At 48.5% G+C, this 13,978-nt stretch overlaps 1 protein-coding gene and 2 long non-coding RNA genes across 5 annotated transcripts; all 3 read right to left on the bottom strand.

Moving 5' to 3' along the window:
* Positions 1-1,936: 1,936 nt before the first annotated feature.
* Positions 1,937-6,144, bottom strand: LOC101831377 (H-2 class I histocompatibility antigen, Q10 alpha chain). 3 transcript variants are annotated; one of them, XM_040732590.1, is made up of 8 exons: positions 6,003-6,144; positions 5,562-5,831; positions 5,038-5,319; positions 3,146-3,421; positions 2,902-3,018; positions 2,697-2,729; positions 2,499-2,546; positions 1,937-2,352 (listed from the first exon to the last, which is right to left on the bottom strand). In XM_040732590.1, the coding sequence occupies exons 1-8, from the start codon at positions 6,073-6,075 to the stop codon at positions 2,348-2,350; spliced, it is 1,104 nt and encodes a 367-aa protein (XP_040588524.1). In that variant the 5' UTR covers positions 6,076-6,144; the 3' UTR covers positions 1,937-2,347. The 3 variants fall into 3 exon arrangements, with proteins under 3 accessions (XP_040588524.1, XP_040588525.1, XP_040588526.1); XM_040732591.1 differs by having other exon boundaries at positions 5,044-5,319; XM_040732592.1 differs by lacking the exon at positions 2,499-2,546.
* A 1,692-nt stretch (positions 6,145-7,836) lies between these two features.
* Positions 7,837-8,443, bottom strand: LOC110339467. The gene is made up of 2 exons (XR_002381540.2): positions 8,327-8,443; positions 7,837-7,965 (listed from the first exon to the last, which is right to left on the bottom strand). It is a non-coding gene; the product is annotated as an uncharacterized LOC110339467 (long non-coding RNA).
* A 74-nt stretch (positions 8,444-8,517) lies between these two features.
* LOC121134398 lies at positions 8,518-13,390 on the bottom strand. Its single transcript, XR_005871472.1, has 3 exons — positions 13,343-13,390; positions 8,645-8,751; positions 8,518-8,565 (listed from the first exon to the last, which is right to left on the bottom strand). It is a non-coding gene; the product is annotated as an uncharacterized LOC121134398 (long non-coding RNA).
* Positions 13,391-13,978: the final 588 nt, after the last annotated feature.

Genomic DNA, 13,978 nt, shown 5'->3' with positions numbered 1-13,978 from the left:
ACCAAGGAGAACATACACTCACCATCAGCTCAGTGAGCCCTGAGCTCACTGGTCACTCACAGGATCCTGGGTGAGTCAGGGATAAGCACTGACATCCCACCCCAGTGTGCATGTCACTCAGGCAGCTGCATCACTGAGTCCCCTGCACAGCTCCCAGCTGCTCCGCTTAACAGACTCCTCTCTCTCAGGAACCACAGCTGGTTTAACCCTGAGAGGGAAGTGCTACATTGTGTCAGCTCCGTGAACCTGTAGCTTCTTGTGTTTCCTGAGCCTCATCAGCCTCCTCCTGACTCCAGAAGGAAGGTTCCTTCACTCTAGAGAAAAATTCACACCATCACCTCCCTCTTCTACAGGAGCTCCCTTTGCTAATACAACCTCAGCCAAGTGCTGGTGTGTCAGGGGCAGCACCAGGTCCCCTCACACTGAGGTCAGGGTCACCTGAGCTCTCCACTCAGCAAAGTCCACCTCTCCCTCCCACCCCCCCCCCACCTACCTGCCTTTCTGTCTATGATCTATCATCCTTTTTTTTTTTACTTCATTTATCAAACATTTTTTGGGTATGAATGTTTGCTGGGTCCCAGGCACTAGAAGTCATCGTCCCTCACAAGACAAAGATAGCTGTATCACAACAGAGATTATCACCTCCTTGGTCATCAAACATCTCTGCTAAGACTCCTGGAGCTCATGACTTGAAGGCACGAGGCTAGAAGAGAAAACACAGGTGCCAGAACCTGGAGCAGGGGATGAAGTACTTTCCATCTCTGGTGTTCCCGCAACCTATTTTTTTAAAAGATGTATTTTATTTATTACATATGCAGTGTTCTGCCTACATACCAGAAGAGGGTGCCAGATTGAATTGTAGATGGTTGTGAGCCACCATGTGGTTGCTGGGAATTTAACTCAGGACCTCTGGAAGAGCAGTCAGTACTCTTAGCCTCTGAGCCATCTCTCCAGCCCCCCACAACCTATTTTTAAACATTCATTATTTTACATCTGTGAATGAATTCTTGCCTGTAGGTATTTGCACCATGTGTCTATCTGGTGTCCACAGGGGGCATTTCATGCTATGGAACAGGAGTTACGGATGGCTATCAGCCACGGTGTAGGTGCTGGTGTCTAACATGGTTCCTCTGCAAGAACAGCCAGTGCTCTGAAACCCTGAGCCATCTCTTCAGTCCCTGGATCATGTCTTTTAAACAAACACAAATCTAAGGTAGACTCAGCCTGTAAATCCTGGAATCTCCACTGGAGGCAGCACCAGGATTCCCAGAGCCAAGGAGGGAGAGGGGACCTTGGGCAGAACACAGATCCAACAGGACAGATCTGAGATGAGACCCTGTGATCCCTCCTTCTGCCATCCTACAACCTGGGTTAGATTCTGAAAGATGGGAGAGAAGGAGAGAACCTCCAGGGAGGGTCCTGGAAGGAGGCAGGAGACAGAAGTTCATGTTCTCAGGCCACAGTCTCCTGAGTGCAGGGATCTAGTTGGGTCCTGATGGGAAAGGAAGGAGAAATACATTTTAATGCTGTCACTCAGGGGGCATAAGGGATAAGGAGGCAGGCACCACCCACAGGAACCAGAACAGGCCCAGTGCTCCACAAAAACTAAAAAGACTACAATACACAGCAAATATGGGGTAAGAGATACAGCCAGGTCATAGCCCAGGCGACATGTCACAGCTGCCCTGGCTGCTCACAATCCTGGGACAAGACAAAGCTCTGGCCATCCCTGTGTCCCTGTGATCACAGAACTCAGCATGTGGTTCTAAGTGATGAAGAGAACAGAGCCAGGAGGTGACAGAGCTGAGGAGTGACCATGTCACAGCCGACAGTGGACTGAGGTCCATGTAGACACACCCTTTTTCACACTCAGTTCCCACACAGTCTCATTCTGTCCCACCAGATGCACCCAATACAATGAACACAGATTCTGGGAGGCTCTCCACATTAATGTTTATTTCCTCCACAATCTCTAAGTATCTCAATAATTTATTTAACTGCCAATCAACCTGTCAGATCAACAACGTGAACAATCAAGTTCAAATTGAGATCCTTATTTTCATTGGGGAAGTCAGGGTCTACAGCTCAGGGCATCAGGGAGGTGACAGGATGGAGATGTCCCCTCCTGTCTGCTGGAACATGAGGGTTGGCTGTGGAAGGGAACACAGGCAGTGCAGGGACAGGGTCCTGGTGTGCAGGACGGGGCTGGGCTGAGCTTCACATTGAGCCCATAGGATCACAGGGAACATCAGACACTGTTGCTGAGAGTGAACTGAGGGGCTCTGGATGTCACAGCAGAGGCCTGATCACACTGTCTTGTCACTCCATCCACACCAGGCAGCTGTCTTTAAGCTACAGAACAAGAGTCATGAACAATCACTGTGAAGACAACATCCCAACAACCCGCCACTCACTCACAGGTGATTCTGGGGGTCCCTGAAATACAATCATGTCCACTTTGTCCCTCCCACACCCCATATCAGGTCCCAGAGTGTCACCTTGACAGTCTGGGAGAGACACATCAGAGCTCTGGGAACTGTCCCTGCCTTGGGTAAAAACACATATATTCATAAGAAGGTAAAAACATGACCCCTAGAATATTTTGCTGGAGGAGCTATTATGGATTTCCAGAGCCCCCCTAAGCACTCCAGGTTCACATCACCCGTTTCAGGGACAATACTTCTCCCCACAGTTACCTGGAGCTGGAGCATAGTTCCCTCCTTTTCCACCTGTGAGAAGAAAAGCCGTGAGAGATCAGGGAGGAGCCCAACCCTAGGAAGTTTCCAGAACCAACAAAAGTCCCAGGTTAGAGACAGGAGCAATGGGGGTGTGGATGTTTCCATGAGCAGAGCACACATCTAAAAGGGGATGGGAGGGAATTCAGACCCCGCCCTTTCCTACCTGCTTTTCCCTTCCTCTTCCTCAGAACAGCCACCACAGCTCCAATGATGGTCACAGCTCCAAGGAGAATCAGAACAACAATGACCGCCATGATGGGGACAGTGGACTGAGGAGGCTCTGCGAAGGGAAGCACAGGAAGGGAAGGTGAGGGTCATGACCCCAGCTCTCAGCCCTCATACTGCTCAGGCTCTGCAGAAGGCTCCATCTTTCCCTGACCCCAGCTCTGCACCCACTCCCTCCTTACCCCATCTCAGGGTGAGGGGCTCAGGCAGCCCCTCATGGTGCACATGGCATGTGTATTTCTGCTCCTCCCCAGAAGGCACCACCAGAGATGCCCACTTCTGGAAGGTTCCATCCCCAGAAGGTCTGGTCTCCACCAGCTCCATGTCCTGTGTCTGTTCCTCCTCCTCCCTCTGCCAGGTCAGGGTGATGTCAGCAGGGTAGAAGCCCAGGGCCCAGCACCTCAGGGTGACATCACCTTTATGTCCAGGATGATGGGTCACATGTGCCTTTGGGGGATCTGTGTGGAAGATTTAAGAAATCCCACCATAACAAGATTAACTGAAATCTGCATAGACTAAGTTAATTCAATGATGACACTGAACTATGTGTCTGAACACTTCTGACTGTCATCCCACTAGTGACCTGCAGGTGGAGCTGGTCCCCCTCATCACAGATCTGCACACTTTCCTGGGGGACCCAGAAGCTAAGAGGGAATCACATGACCCAGCAGGTCCCATGGTCTTCCTTATGTGATGTTCTATAGCATAAGTTAGGTGGGAAAAGAATGGAAGAAGGGATGGAAAATAATTAATTTATATATGTGATTAAATTCATATCAAAATAAGAAATTATGAAGAATGGGATACATAAAGGGTGCCACCAACTACTGCTGCTACCATTGAATCACAACCACTGTGGCCATCTTGCTGAGCAGCATAACTGTCTGTCCAAGTGAACAGCAGAAAAGGGGTGAACCTCTGACACTGGGGCAAGATACAAGGTGTTGTCACCCAGGACCCCTGGACTTTGCTGTGGAGCCCAGTGCAGCACTCACTGGGACACAGCGGTGCTCACAGGGGTGTGTGGATTTTCTCTGTCACTCCAGATCTTGAGTTGCAGATGACCCTGTCTCTGAGAAAGCTCAACTCCTAATTCACTGGGGGCAACACTGAAACTTGTTGGGGCTGAGGGAGCTTAGTGTGGGTTTGGATAGTTAATTGTGGCAGAAAATAGTCTAAGCTCATGCGACTCTTTAAAGGGAACACTGAGTTGTCTAATTATCCAGTTAGCAGTCCCCCATGACACCTGTGGAGACTCATACAGATGATAATAAAAATGGAGGGTAAAACAGTGTCACCCCAGTGAGGAAGAAAAAACTAACTTAAGGAAAATGACAATTAAAAAAAAAAAGACAAAATTTAAAAACCCACATATTTTAGAGGTTTTTTTCCAGGGTACCCCATAAGTGCTCATGTGACCATTCAAGGAAGAGAGAGAATTGGGGTGAGGGAGGGATGTAAACCTCACACACAGGAAGCGGGCGTTGGTGGTACAGGCCATTAATCCCAGCACTCGGGAGGCAGAGGCAGGTGGATCTCTGTGAGTTTGAGACCAACCTGGACTACCAAGCGAGTTCCAGGACAGGTTCCAAAGCCACAGAGAAACCCTGACTCAAAAAAAAAAAAAAAAAAAAAAAAAACCTCACACACAGGAATCTGGGAGAATGTATTCTTTGGAAGGTCCTAGAAACTGGGGAACCAGCCTAGGGCAGGGCGTCCTCCTCTCCCATCAGGTAAAGGAGACTCCGGTCCCGGTGTGTAAGGCTGACACACTCAGACACTGGGTCTGGGCAGAGAACCCGGCCTGGGAGAGGCCATGGCTGACCCAGGGCTGCAGACTGAAGGAGCCACGGCTGGGGATGTGGGCATCTTCTCTCCTCCCTCCTGAGACAGACCTGGAACCTTCCAGGGAGAAGGCTGAGCCCTGGGAGATCAGTGCAGTCCCTGCCAGGCTGGATCAGGAGCCCCAGGGACCCTGTGTCACTCAGAGACAGGGGCGGGACCCCAGCTGAGGTCTCTTCTTCCTCAGGACTGAGCCCAGCCCGAGGGCAGGAGGAGGAGTCGCCCTGGGCACCTGCACCTGTGCGCAGCAGCTGCTCCTTCCCGTTCTCCAGGTGTCTGAGGAGCCACCGCACGCATGTGTCCTCCAGGTAGGCCCTCTGTGTCTCTGCAAAACCAGCCAGGTCCCACTTCTGCCGGGTGATCTGCGCCGCCGTGTCCGCCGCCGTCCACGTCCTCAGGTCCTCGTTCAGGGCGATGTAATCGTTGCCGTCGTAGGCATACTGACTGTACCCGCGGAGGAGGCGCCCGTCCGGACCCACGTGACAGCCGTACATGCGCTGGATGGTGTGAGAGCCTGGGGGGGGGGGAACCCCGCGGTCAGCGCCGCCCATCTGTTCCTCCACAGGCTCCGCCCCGCTGTCAGCCCCGCCCCCGATCATCGACAGGCCCCGCCCAACCGCGCATCCCCTAAACCGAAAGGGAAACCGAGTCCTGGTCCCCGCTTCCTCCTCCCGGACCTCGGACTCGGGACCCGGGGCGACTCCGGTCTGCACGTAGGGATGTGAAGGTCGTGACCTCCGACCCGGGATCACTCACCGCCCTCGCTCTGGTTGTAGTAGCCGAGCGCGGTCCTCAGGTTCCCTCGGTAAATCTGCTCATTGCCCTTGGCGATCCGCGTGTTCCTCTCCCAATAATCCGGCTCCACCCGCTCCATCCACGGCGCCCGCGGCTCATATCTCGGATCCTCGGCGTCGCTGTCGAAGCGCACGAACTCCGTGTCGTCCACGTAGCCGACGGAGATGAACCGGGGCTCCCCGAGGCCGGGCCGGGACACGATGGTGTGGAAATACCGCAGGGAGTGCGAGCCTGGGGGCGGCGCGCGGTGAGACCCCGACCTCCTCCCGGGACCCCGGGCAGGTGCGCGGCCGGGAGGGGAAGGGGCGGGAGGGTCTGGCCGGGCGCTGCGGGGACGCGGCTTCCCCGGTGCCGCCCCCGCCCTCCCCGCAGACGCCGTTTCCCTCCCGACCCCGCACTCACCCGCGCGGGTCTGGGTCGGGGCCAGGGCGGCCGACAGCAGCAAGAGCAGCGTGCGAGGCGCCATCGCCCCCATCTCGGATCTGGGCGTCCGGGTTCCCCGCGCCGACTTTATACCCGATGCCCGCGGCGACGCTGATTGGGTCCCCGGGATTTCGACAGCCAATGGGGGTGCGAACCGCCGCGTCGTCATCAGTGTCCGGGCAGAAGGAGCTGACACAGGTCAGGAGCTGGAGAAGTGAAACTGGGGACAGGGGAATCCCCAGCTCTGGGCTTCTCCACCCGGACCTCACCGCCCGGGACCAAGACTTTGTCTGACCCTGAGCTGGGGGCAGATCGCGTTTGTCCCGGGGTCTCTGGGCGGCCCAAGGCCACCTGCTCCTCAAATCAGGATGAAACCTAAGAGCATGACGTTTGCGGGTGAAACACAGGCAGCGTTAAAATGAATGTTCACGGAAACAGACGCTGTCACAGTCCTGGTGAGTGCGTGGGGCCGCCGTGGACACCTGCATGGGAGGTGACTGGAGTTTTCACAGCTCTGGTCAAGCCCTTTGGACACACTGTGTCATGCGTGACTCCGTGCAGGAAGGACTCTCTACCCTCCTCTGCTTTCACTTTCTACTTCAGTTATGTGTGGCTGGGGTTTGGAGACATCAGTCACAATCCACAGAAACGAAAAAGAATTATAAACATAATTTTACTCCACGCTAGGACAAGAATCCCCAGTGTGTATCTCTGCCATGAGAATCACCCTCTGTCCAGTGTCCACACTGCACAGGCCTGAGAAACTCAGGTGCCAAATGGTTATCAGGTCCAGGGCCCCACAATCCGGTGATGTTCATCTCTCTCATCTCATACAGTGTGAGAGTGATGGGGAGAGGAAGAGAGAGAGAGAGAGAGAGAGAGAGAGAGAGAGAGAGAGAGAGAGAGAGAGAGAGAGAATGAGACAGAGAAACAGAGAGAGACAGAGACAGAGAAACAGAGAGAGAGAGAAAATGAGAGGTCACAGGTTATGTAACTTCTACCACACTACCATCATTATTCTGCTTTACAGTTCCTCTCTCACTGTGTTTTATTCACTAAAGCAACTGTAGCATGGAAGTGTGTGGACACAGGGAAATGTGCTGTGTAGACAGGATCAGTGCCCTGATGTATTCGGTCTCCACAGGGTCTCCCCAGTGGGGAAGGGGTCAACTGTGCTGAGATGATGACCCAGGTCCACACAGACAATCTGAGGACTATGGAGTGAAGATCCGTGTAAAACACAACCACCTGGAACCACAGACGGTCATCTGGGAGGAAACACTAGGAGTCTGAGTGTAAGCACAAGGCTGTGAAGACTGGATCCTGAGTGATGAGCAAAGTCTCTATTTTACAGGGGAGATTCCCGAGCACCAGGCTTGGCAGTGTGAGCGCCCCCTGCAGGTGGACACAGGAGCCTGGTGTCTGTGTGGTGCTTGCAGGCCAGGGCCTCTGCTTTAGAGAGAAATCATCTCTCCCCTGTATCCTGACCCGAGTGTTGTTGCCATTGTGTTCCCGGAAGTGACTTCTCTACTGGGAGATCCAGGGCCTGACTGTTGAAGAGAAGAAGGAAGAGGAAGGGTGAGGAGATGGTGAAATGGGTCTGGCCTGTGGGTCTCTCCTGGTGTTTATTGAGATCACGTTTATCTCCCCAGCTTTGGCTGTCCTGAAACTTACTGTGTAGACCAGGCTAGCTTTGAACTCACAGAGATCCACCTGCGTTTGCAGCCCATGTCCTGGATTAAAGTTTTGAGTCACCACATCTGACTTTAGTTACTTTTCTATGGCTGTGATAAGACACTGTGACCCCAGCATCTTATAAAAGGAAGCATTTAATTTGGGCTTAGGTTTCCAGAGGGTTTGAGTCCATGGTGGCAGAAGAAAGGAATGGTGGCTGGAGCAGCTGAGAGCTCACATCTTGATCCACAAGCAAATGTCAGAGACACTGGGAATAGTGGGAGTCTATTAAAACCTCAATGTCCAGCCCCAGTGACACACCTCCTCCAACAAGGCCACACCTCCCGATCCTCCCCACACAGTTCCATCACCTGGAGCTGAAGTGTCTGAACCTGTGAGCCTGTGTGTCCATTCTCATTCAAACATCCCAGCATGCAGTGTGGAGTGTGAGATGCCCTGCAGGGTTCTGCAGATGTGTGCATGTGATCTGTAGACAAACGCCCTCAACCAGGAGGACTCCACTGTGTTAGGATCCCCCCTTTCTTCTGTCACCTCCTGCTCAGCCCTTCTCTGTCCTCAGGCCTCACCCCATCAGTGCCCAGCACCCCTCACTCGAGCTCTGCACTAACCCTGCCTCTTCCTTTGCTTCCAGTTTCTGTGGTCAGCCATCTTGTCAGCTGTCTTGCTGTGAGCCAGGCTGTGTGGTTTCCTTCTGTAAAATCTCCAATGGTTGGGAATGGAGAGATGGCTCAGTGGTTAAGAGTACTGGCTGCTCTTCCAGAGGACCTGGGTTCAATTCCCAGCAACCACATGGTGGCTTCCAACTGTAACTCCAGTTCCAGGGACCCAACACCCTCACACCAATGCACTAAAATAAAAAATAAAAAAGTTATTTAAAAAAATAAGCTCCAATGGTGCTAGAGAGATGGCTCAGAGGTTGAGAGCACCTGTTCCTGTTGCAGAGGATCCAGGTTCAGTTCTCAGCACCTACATACGTGGTGTTGCACAACTATCTGAATCTTCAGTTTCAAGGCATCCAATGTCTGGTATAATTCTGTAATATATGAAGAAACAAATACACCTAATAAAATAAAACTATCGGGGCAGTGGTGGCTCACGCCTTTAGTTCCAGCACTCAGGAGGCAGAGGCATGCGGATCTCTGTGAGTTTGAGGCCAGCCTGGTCTACAGAGCAAATGCCAGGGCAGCTTTCAAAGCCACCGAGAAACACTGTCTCAAAATAAATGAAGTAAAACTTAAAGAATACATTTTTCAAGTGCTCCAACAGCTCCCTCTCCTACACATCTGGAGCGTGACACCCGGGGGGGGGGGCTGAGGGCACAGGGCTGTGTGGTCAACATTAAACCAGCAGCAAATGAAGCCAGAGCTGGATCAGAACAGGGACTGGTGACTGAAATAGACTGTGCTGAAATGAATTTTAGCAAAACAGTGTAAAACTAAAAGCACAGGAAGATGTCACCTTATGGACCTACTGTGCACAGTGGATCACAGCCTCACTCCAGGAAAAAGACACTGTGTGCTCCTCCTTGCACCTGAACTGTGTGCTGGTGTTTAATTGCTGCTGAACAAGAAAGATTCTAGCCTCCCAACTGAAAAAAGCGCAGGGCCTGATAGCCTCAGTGCAGAATTCTACCAGACATTCAAAGAACAGCTTATACCAATTCTTCTCAAAGTATTGCACGCAATAAAAGCAGAAGGGTCTTTGCCAAACTCTTTCTATGAAGCTTCAATAACCTTGATCCCCAAGCCACACAAAGACACAACTAAGAAAAGAGAACTTCAGACCAATATCACTCAAGAACATTGTTGCAAAACTACTCAATAAAATACTGGCAAATTGGATCCAAGAACACATCAGAAAACTCATCCACCATGAGCTTCATCCCAGGCATGCAGGGTTGGTTCAACATACAAAAACCCAGCAATGTAATTCACCATATAAACAAGCTGAGAAACAAAAATCACATGATCATCTCACTGGATGCTGAAAAAGCCTTTGACAAGATCCAACACCCCTTCATGATAAAGGTCTTGGAGAGATCTGGGATAACAGGAACTTACCTCAACATAATAAAAGCTATATATTGCAAACCAACAGCCAACATCAAACTAAATGGACAGAAACTCAACATGATTCCTCTAAGTTCAGGAACAAGACAAGGCTGTCCCCTCACCCCATACCTCTTCAATATTGTACTTGAAGTTCTAGCTAGAGCAATATGACAACAAAAGGACATCAAGGGGATACAAATTGGAAAGGAAGAGGTCAAACTTTCAGTATTTGCAGATGATATGATAGTTTACATAAATGACCCAAAAAACTCCACCAGGGAACTCCTGCAGCTGATAAATACTTTCAGCAAAGTGGCAGGATACAAGATCAACTCAAGAAATTCAGTAGCCCTACTATATACATACGATAAAAGGGCTGAGAAAGAAATCAAAGGAACATCACCCTTTACAATAGCCACAAACAACATAAAATACCTTGGAGTAACGCTAACCAAACAAGTGAAAGACCTGCATAGCAAAAACTTTGAGTCATTAAAGGAAGAAATTAAACAAGACACCAGAAGTTGGAAAACTCTCCCATGCTCTTGGATAGGTAGGATCAACATAGTAAAAATGGCAATCTTACAGAAAGCAATGTACAGATTTAATGCAATCCCCATTAAAATCCCAGCACAATTCTTCACAGACCTTGAAAGAACAATAATCAACTTTGTATGGAAAAACAAAAGACCCAGGATACCCAAAACAACCTTATTCAAAAAGCAACATCTGGAGGCATGGCCATCCCTGACTTCAAGCTCTATTATAGAGCTGTAGTCCTGAAAGCAGTTTGGTGTTGGCACAAAAATAAATAGACAGGTGTTAAGAGAAGCTTTTTCTTTTGCTAGCCGCTTTGGTTTATCCCCCGCCGGTCGCCTGGGCTCTGCCGCGCCAGCCTGTTTCTAGATCCGCATGAGTCCCAAATAAACACACAGGAGGCTATATTAATTATGAAGCTGTTGGCCTTGCTTGTCTCTTACTGGCTAGCTCTGCTTTACCCCATAATTGTTAATCTAAGTATGTTTCTTACCGGAGAATAGTTCCCGGCTTCCTACCCATGCGGTTACATCTCGAACTCTCTTGTCTTTCTCTTTCCCAGAATCCTCCTCGACTCCTAGTCCCTCCCATCTTGGTTCCCTATAGGCTCAACAGTACTTTATTGACATAAGACTTCCCCAACATCTCCTCTTTTCTGTTTAAACAAAAAGAAAGGTCTTAACTTTAACATAGTCAAATTGTATATGACAGAACAGTTATCAAGTAAGAACACAGTTACAACATTTTGTCTATTAACATTTAGCAAGATCTAAAGAAAATATCATCCATCCCATCCTTGTGAGTCTAAAGTTCTATATGTAGCTTATCTCTTATCATAACTAAGGAAAACTATAATTATAGCTATCTGTCTTCAACTCTATCAAAGACCACAGAAGGGTAATATATAAACACTAGGATTGGCAGAGATATCTTACTGCCTGGACAGTCACCCGAAGTTCCTCTGTAACGTTGGGGCATCCATCTTCAGCCCATAGGCCACAATGTATCTGGAACACTTCTCAGCAAAGCAGGAAATTTCAAACTGTCCATCTGCATCAGCAGTCTGTCAGTCATTTTTCTGTGTCCTGCAGAAAGTCCCGTAGACTCTTTCATGCAGCAGGAACCCTGTAAGACTTAGTTCAGCAGTCACATCCCTATGGGTCCTGCATGTCCAGATTATACAACAATAGTCAAACAGTCTAGGCAAGAGCAGTTTCTTGCCCAAATGGCTAATCTTGCCATGTTGAAAGCAAACTCCATAACAAGTTTCTTCGATGCCCATCTTCCTCTCAGACATAATTGGTGCTGCCAGGAGCAGACAATTCTCATTGTCAAAAAAAACCTTAGACCATTTTAAATGCCATGTTCTGAAGGTCTTTGAGAGGTTTGAAGACTGTCTATCTGTCTCAAATATATTTCTGTATATCTAGAAAACCTAGCTTATGTAACTAGAAATTCTATTATAAGTAACTATAGTCTGTATTCAATTATGCATTACGTTGTAAAAGATCAGTATAAGCACAATACTTAATCAAGAGGAGAAATATAAGCATCACAAAATTGACTTTGAATTTGTATCAATAAATGAAAAATAATACCCATAACATAATTCCCCTTTTTTACCATTAAAAAAGATTGGCTATGATCACTAGCCAATTATAAACAATCCCATTTAGATGAAAACAAAGATTTATAAACAAGATGGGAATTGGGACGTCGTTCATTCCAAACTGCTTCCTGCTGGAAGGGGGCGCTGTTCATACCATGGGGATCATGACAAAACTCAGAAACCTGTATAAGTCCGTATTTTCGGGGTCTGTAAGGCTGTATCATCTTAGCTGTCTCAGTCGTTGAAACACCTGGTCCACTGCTTCCGGGGGTCTTGGTTCGTGAAACCACAGAAGCCTGGAAGGAATTCTCAGCTTTTCATTTTCTGTAGAAACATAAGCAAAAACTCCTTTTCCGAGTAACATATCCTTATACTTAAATTTTGAAGTCAAGTCATTTTCAAAAGATAGAAGTTGGATTAATTTAGCAGCATTTATAATCAAGTGTACTTTAGCAGCTGTTCCTTCCTGAGCAATTAAAAAATTGAAAAACACAATAGCGTACAGTATCCAGACTCTCTGTGTATTTTCCATCTTTACGTGGCTTATTTATTTATCTAATATTACTTTATTTCTTTCACTTTTATTTATTTTTCTCTGAGACAGGGTTTCTCTGTGGAAACCTGCCTGCCTCTGCCTCTGGAGCAATCCTACCGGCATGCGCCACCACAACGCCGGCTTTTGTATTTATTTACCACTTTGTCGTTTCAGTTTCTCTCTCAATCTCACATATATTTTTAAACACACTGTAAACCTTTAGAAGTTTTTCTTCATCCAAGTCTGACTTTACTGTAATGTTTTTCTGGCCACGTGTCTTATCTGTAAAACCGCGGCTGTTTTAAACTGCCGGTGTTTTTTTTTTTTTCCGTCAAGATGGCGGGCGTAAGCATGACTCCAGCTTACCGCCTCAGTCCATGCTGACCTCCAGCAAAAGCTGCCACTTCCAGCTGTACGTACACACCTTTCAATCGTTAGCAGAGTCTTTTAAAACAACCTTGCTGTTTTTTTTGTTTGTTTGTTTTTTGTTTTTTATGCCGAGTCAGGAAGACTCCGGTAAGCAAGCCACGTGAATCTCGGCTTGTCGTTAGCAAAACAGAGCACACCTGAGAAAAATGCTGCTACCAAAAATCTGTGCTTCTCTCCGTTCTTCTGTTTCTAAAATTCCTTTAAAGCTTTTGTTGTTTTGCGTGGAAATTCAATCCCACTCCTGACACCATTATGTTATGAGAAGCTTTTTCTTTTGCTAGCCGCTTTGGTTTATCCCCCGCCAGTCGCCTGGGCTCTGCCGCGCCAGCCTGTTTCTAGATCCGCATGAGTCCCAAATAAACACACAGGAGGCTATATTAATTATGAAGCTGTTGGCCTTGCTTGTCTCTTACTGGCTAGCTCTGCTTTACCCCATAATTGTTAATCTAAGTATGTTTCTTACCGGAGAATAGTTCCCGGCTTCCTACCCCATGCGGTTACATCTCGAACTCTCTTGTCTTTCTCTTTCCCAGAATCCTCCTCGACTCCTAGTCCCTCCCATCTTGGTTCCCTATAGGCTCAACAGTACTTTATTGACATAAGACTTCCCCAACAGACAGGTAGACCAATGGAATCAAATTGAACACCCTGATATTAACCATACATGTATGAACATCTGATTTTCGACAAATAAGCCAAAAATATACAATGGAAAAAAGAAAGCATCTTCAACAAATGGTGCTGGCATAACTGGATGCTGGCATGTAGAAGAATGCGGATTGATCCACATCTATCGCCATGCACAAAACATAAGTCCAAGTGCATCAAAGACCTCAACATCAATCCAGCCACACTGAACCTGCTAGAAGAGAAAGTGGGAGGCACCCTTGAACGAATTGGTACAGGAGACAGCTTCCTGAACATAACTCCAGTAGCACAGACACTGAGATCGACAATTAATAAATGGGACCTCCTGAAACTGAGAAGCTTCCGTAAGGCAAAGGACACAGTCAGCAAGACAAAAAGGCACCCCAGCAATTCCACTCTTAGGCATATACCCAAAAGAGCACATTCATACAAGGATGTCTGCTCCACTATG

The sequence above is a fragment of the Mesocricetus auratus genome, unplaced genomic scaffold (assembly GCF_017639785.1).
Source record: "Mesocricetus auratus isolate SY011 unplaced genomic scaffold, BCM_Maur_2.0 Super-Scaffold_100027, whole genome shotgun sequence".
Classification (NCBI taxonomy): Eukaryota; Metazoa; Chordata; class Mammalia; order Rodentia; family Cricetidae; genus Mesocricetus; species Mesocricetus auratus.
The sequence above is the reverse complement of the archived record's forward strand: the minus strand, read 5'-3'. Positions and strand labels throughout refer to the sequence as shown.

What these genes read in the sequence shown, in the direction of transcription:
- LOC101831377 (XM_040732590.1), bottom strand. Translation starts at nt 6,075, where the DNA reads ATGGGGGCGATGGCGCCTCGCACGCTGCTCTTGCTGCTGTCGGCCGCC. An exon ending in CTACAACCAGAGCGAGGGCG is followed by an intron (nt 5,320 to 5,561) that starts GTGAGTGATCCC and finishes CCCCCCCCCCAG; the next exon opens with GCTCTCACACCATCCAGCGC. An exon ending in GCCCCTCACCCTGAGATGGG is followed by an intron (nt 3,019 to 3,145) that starts GTAAGGAGGGAG and finishes TTCCCTTCGCAG; the next exon opens with AGCCTCCTCAGTCCACTGTC.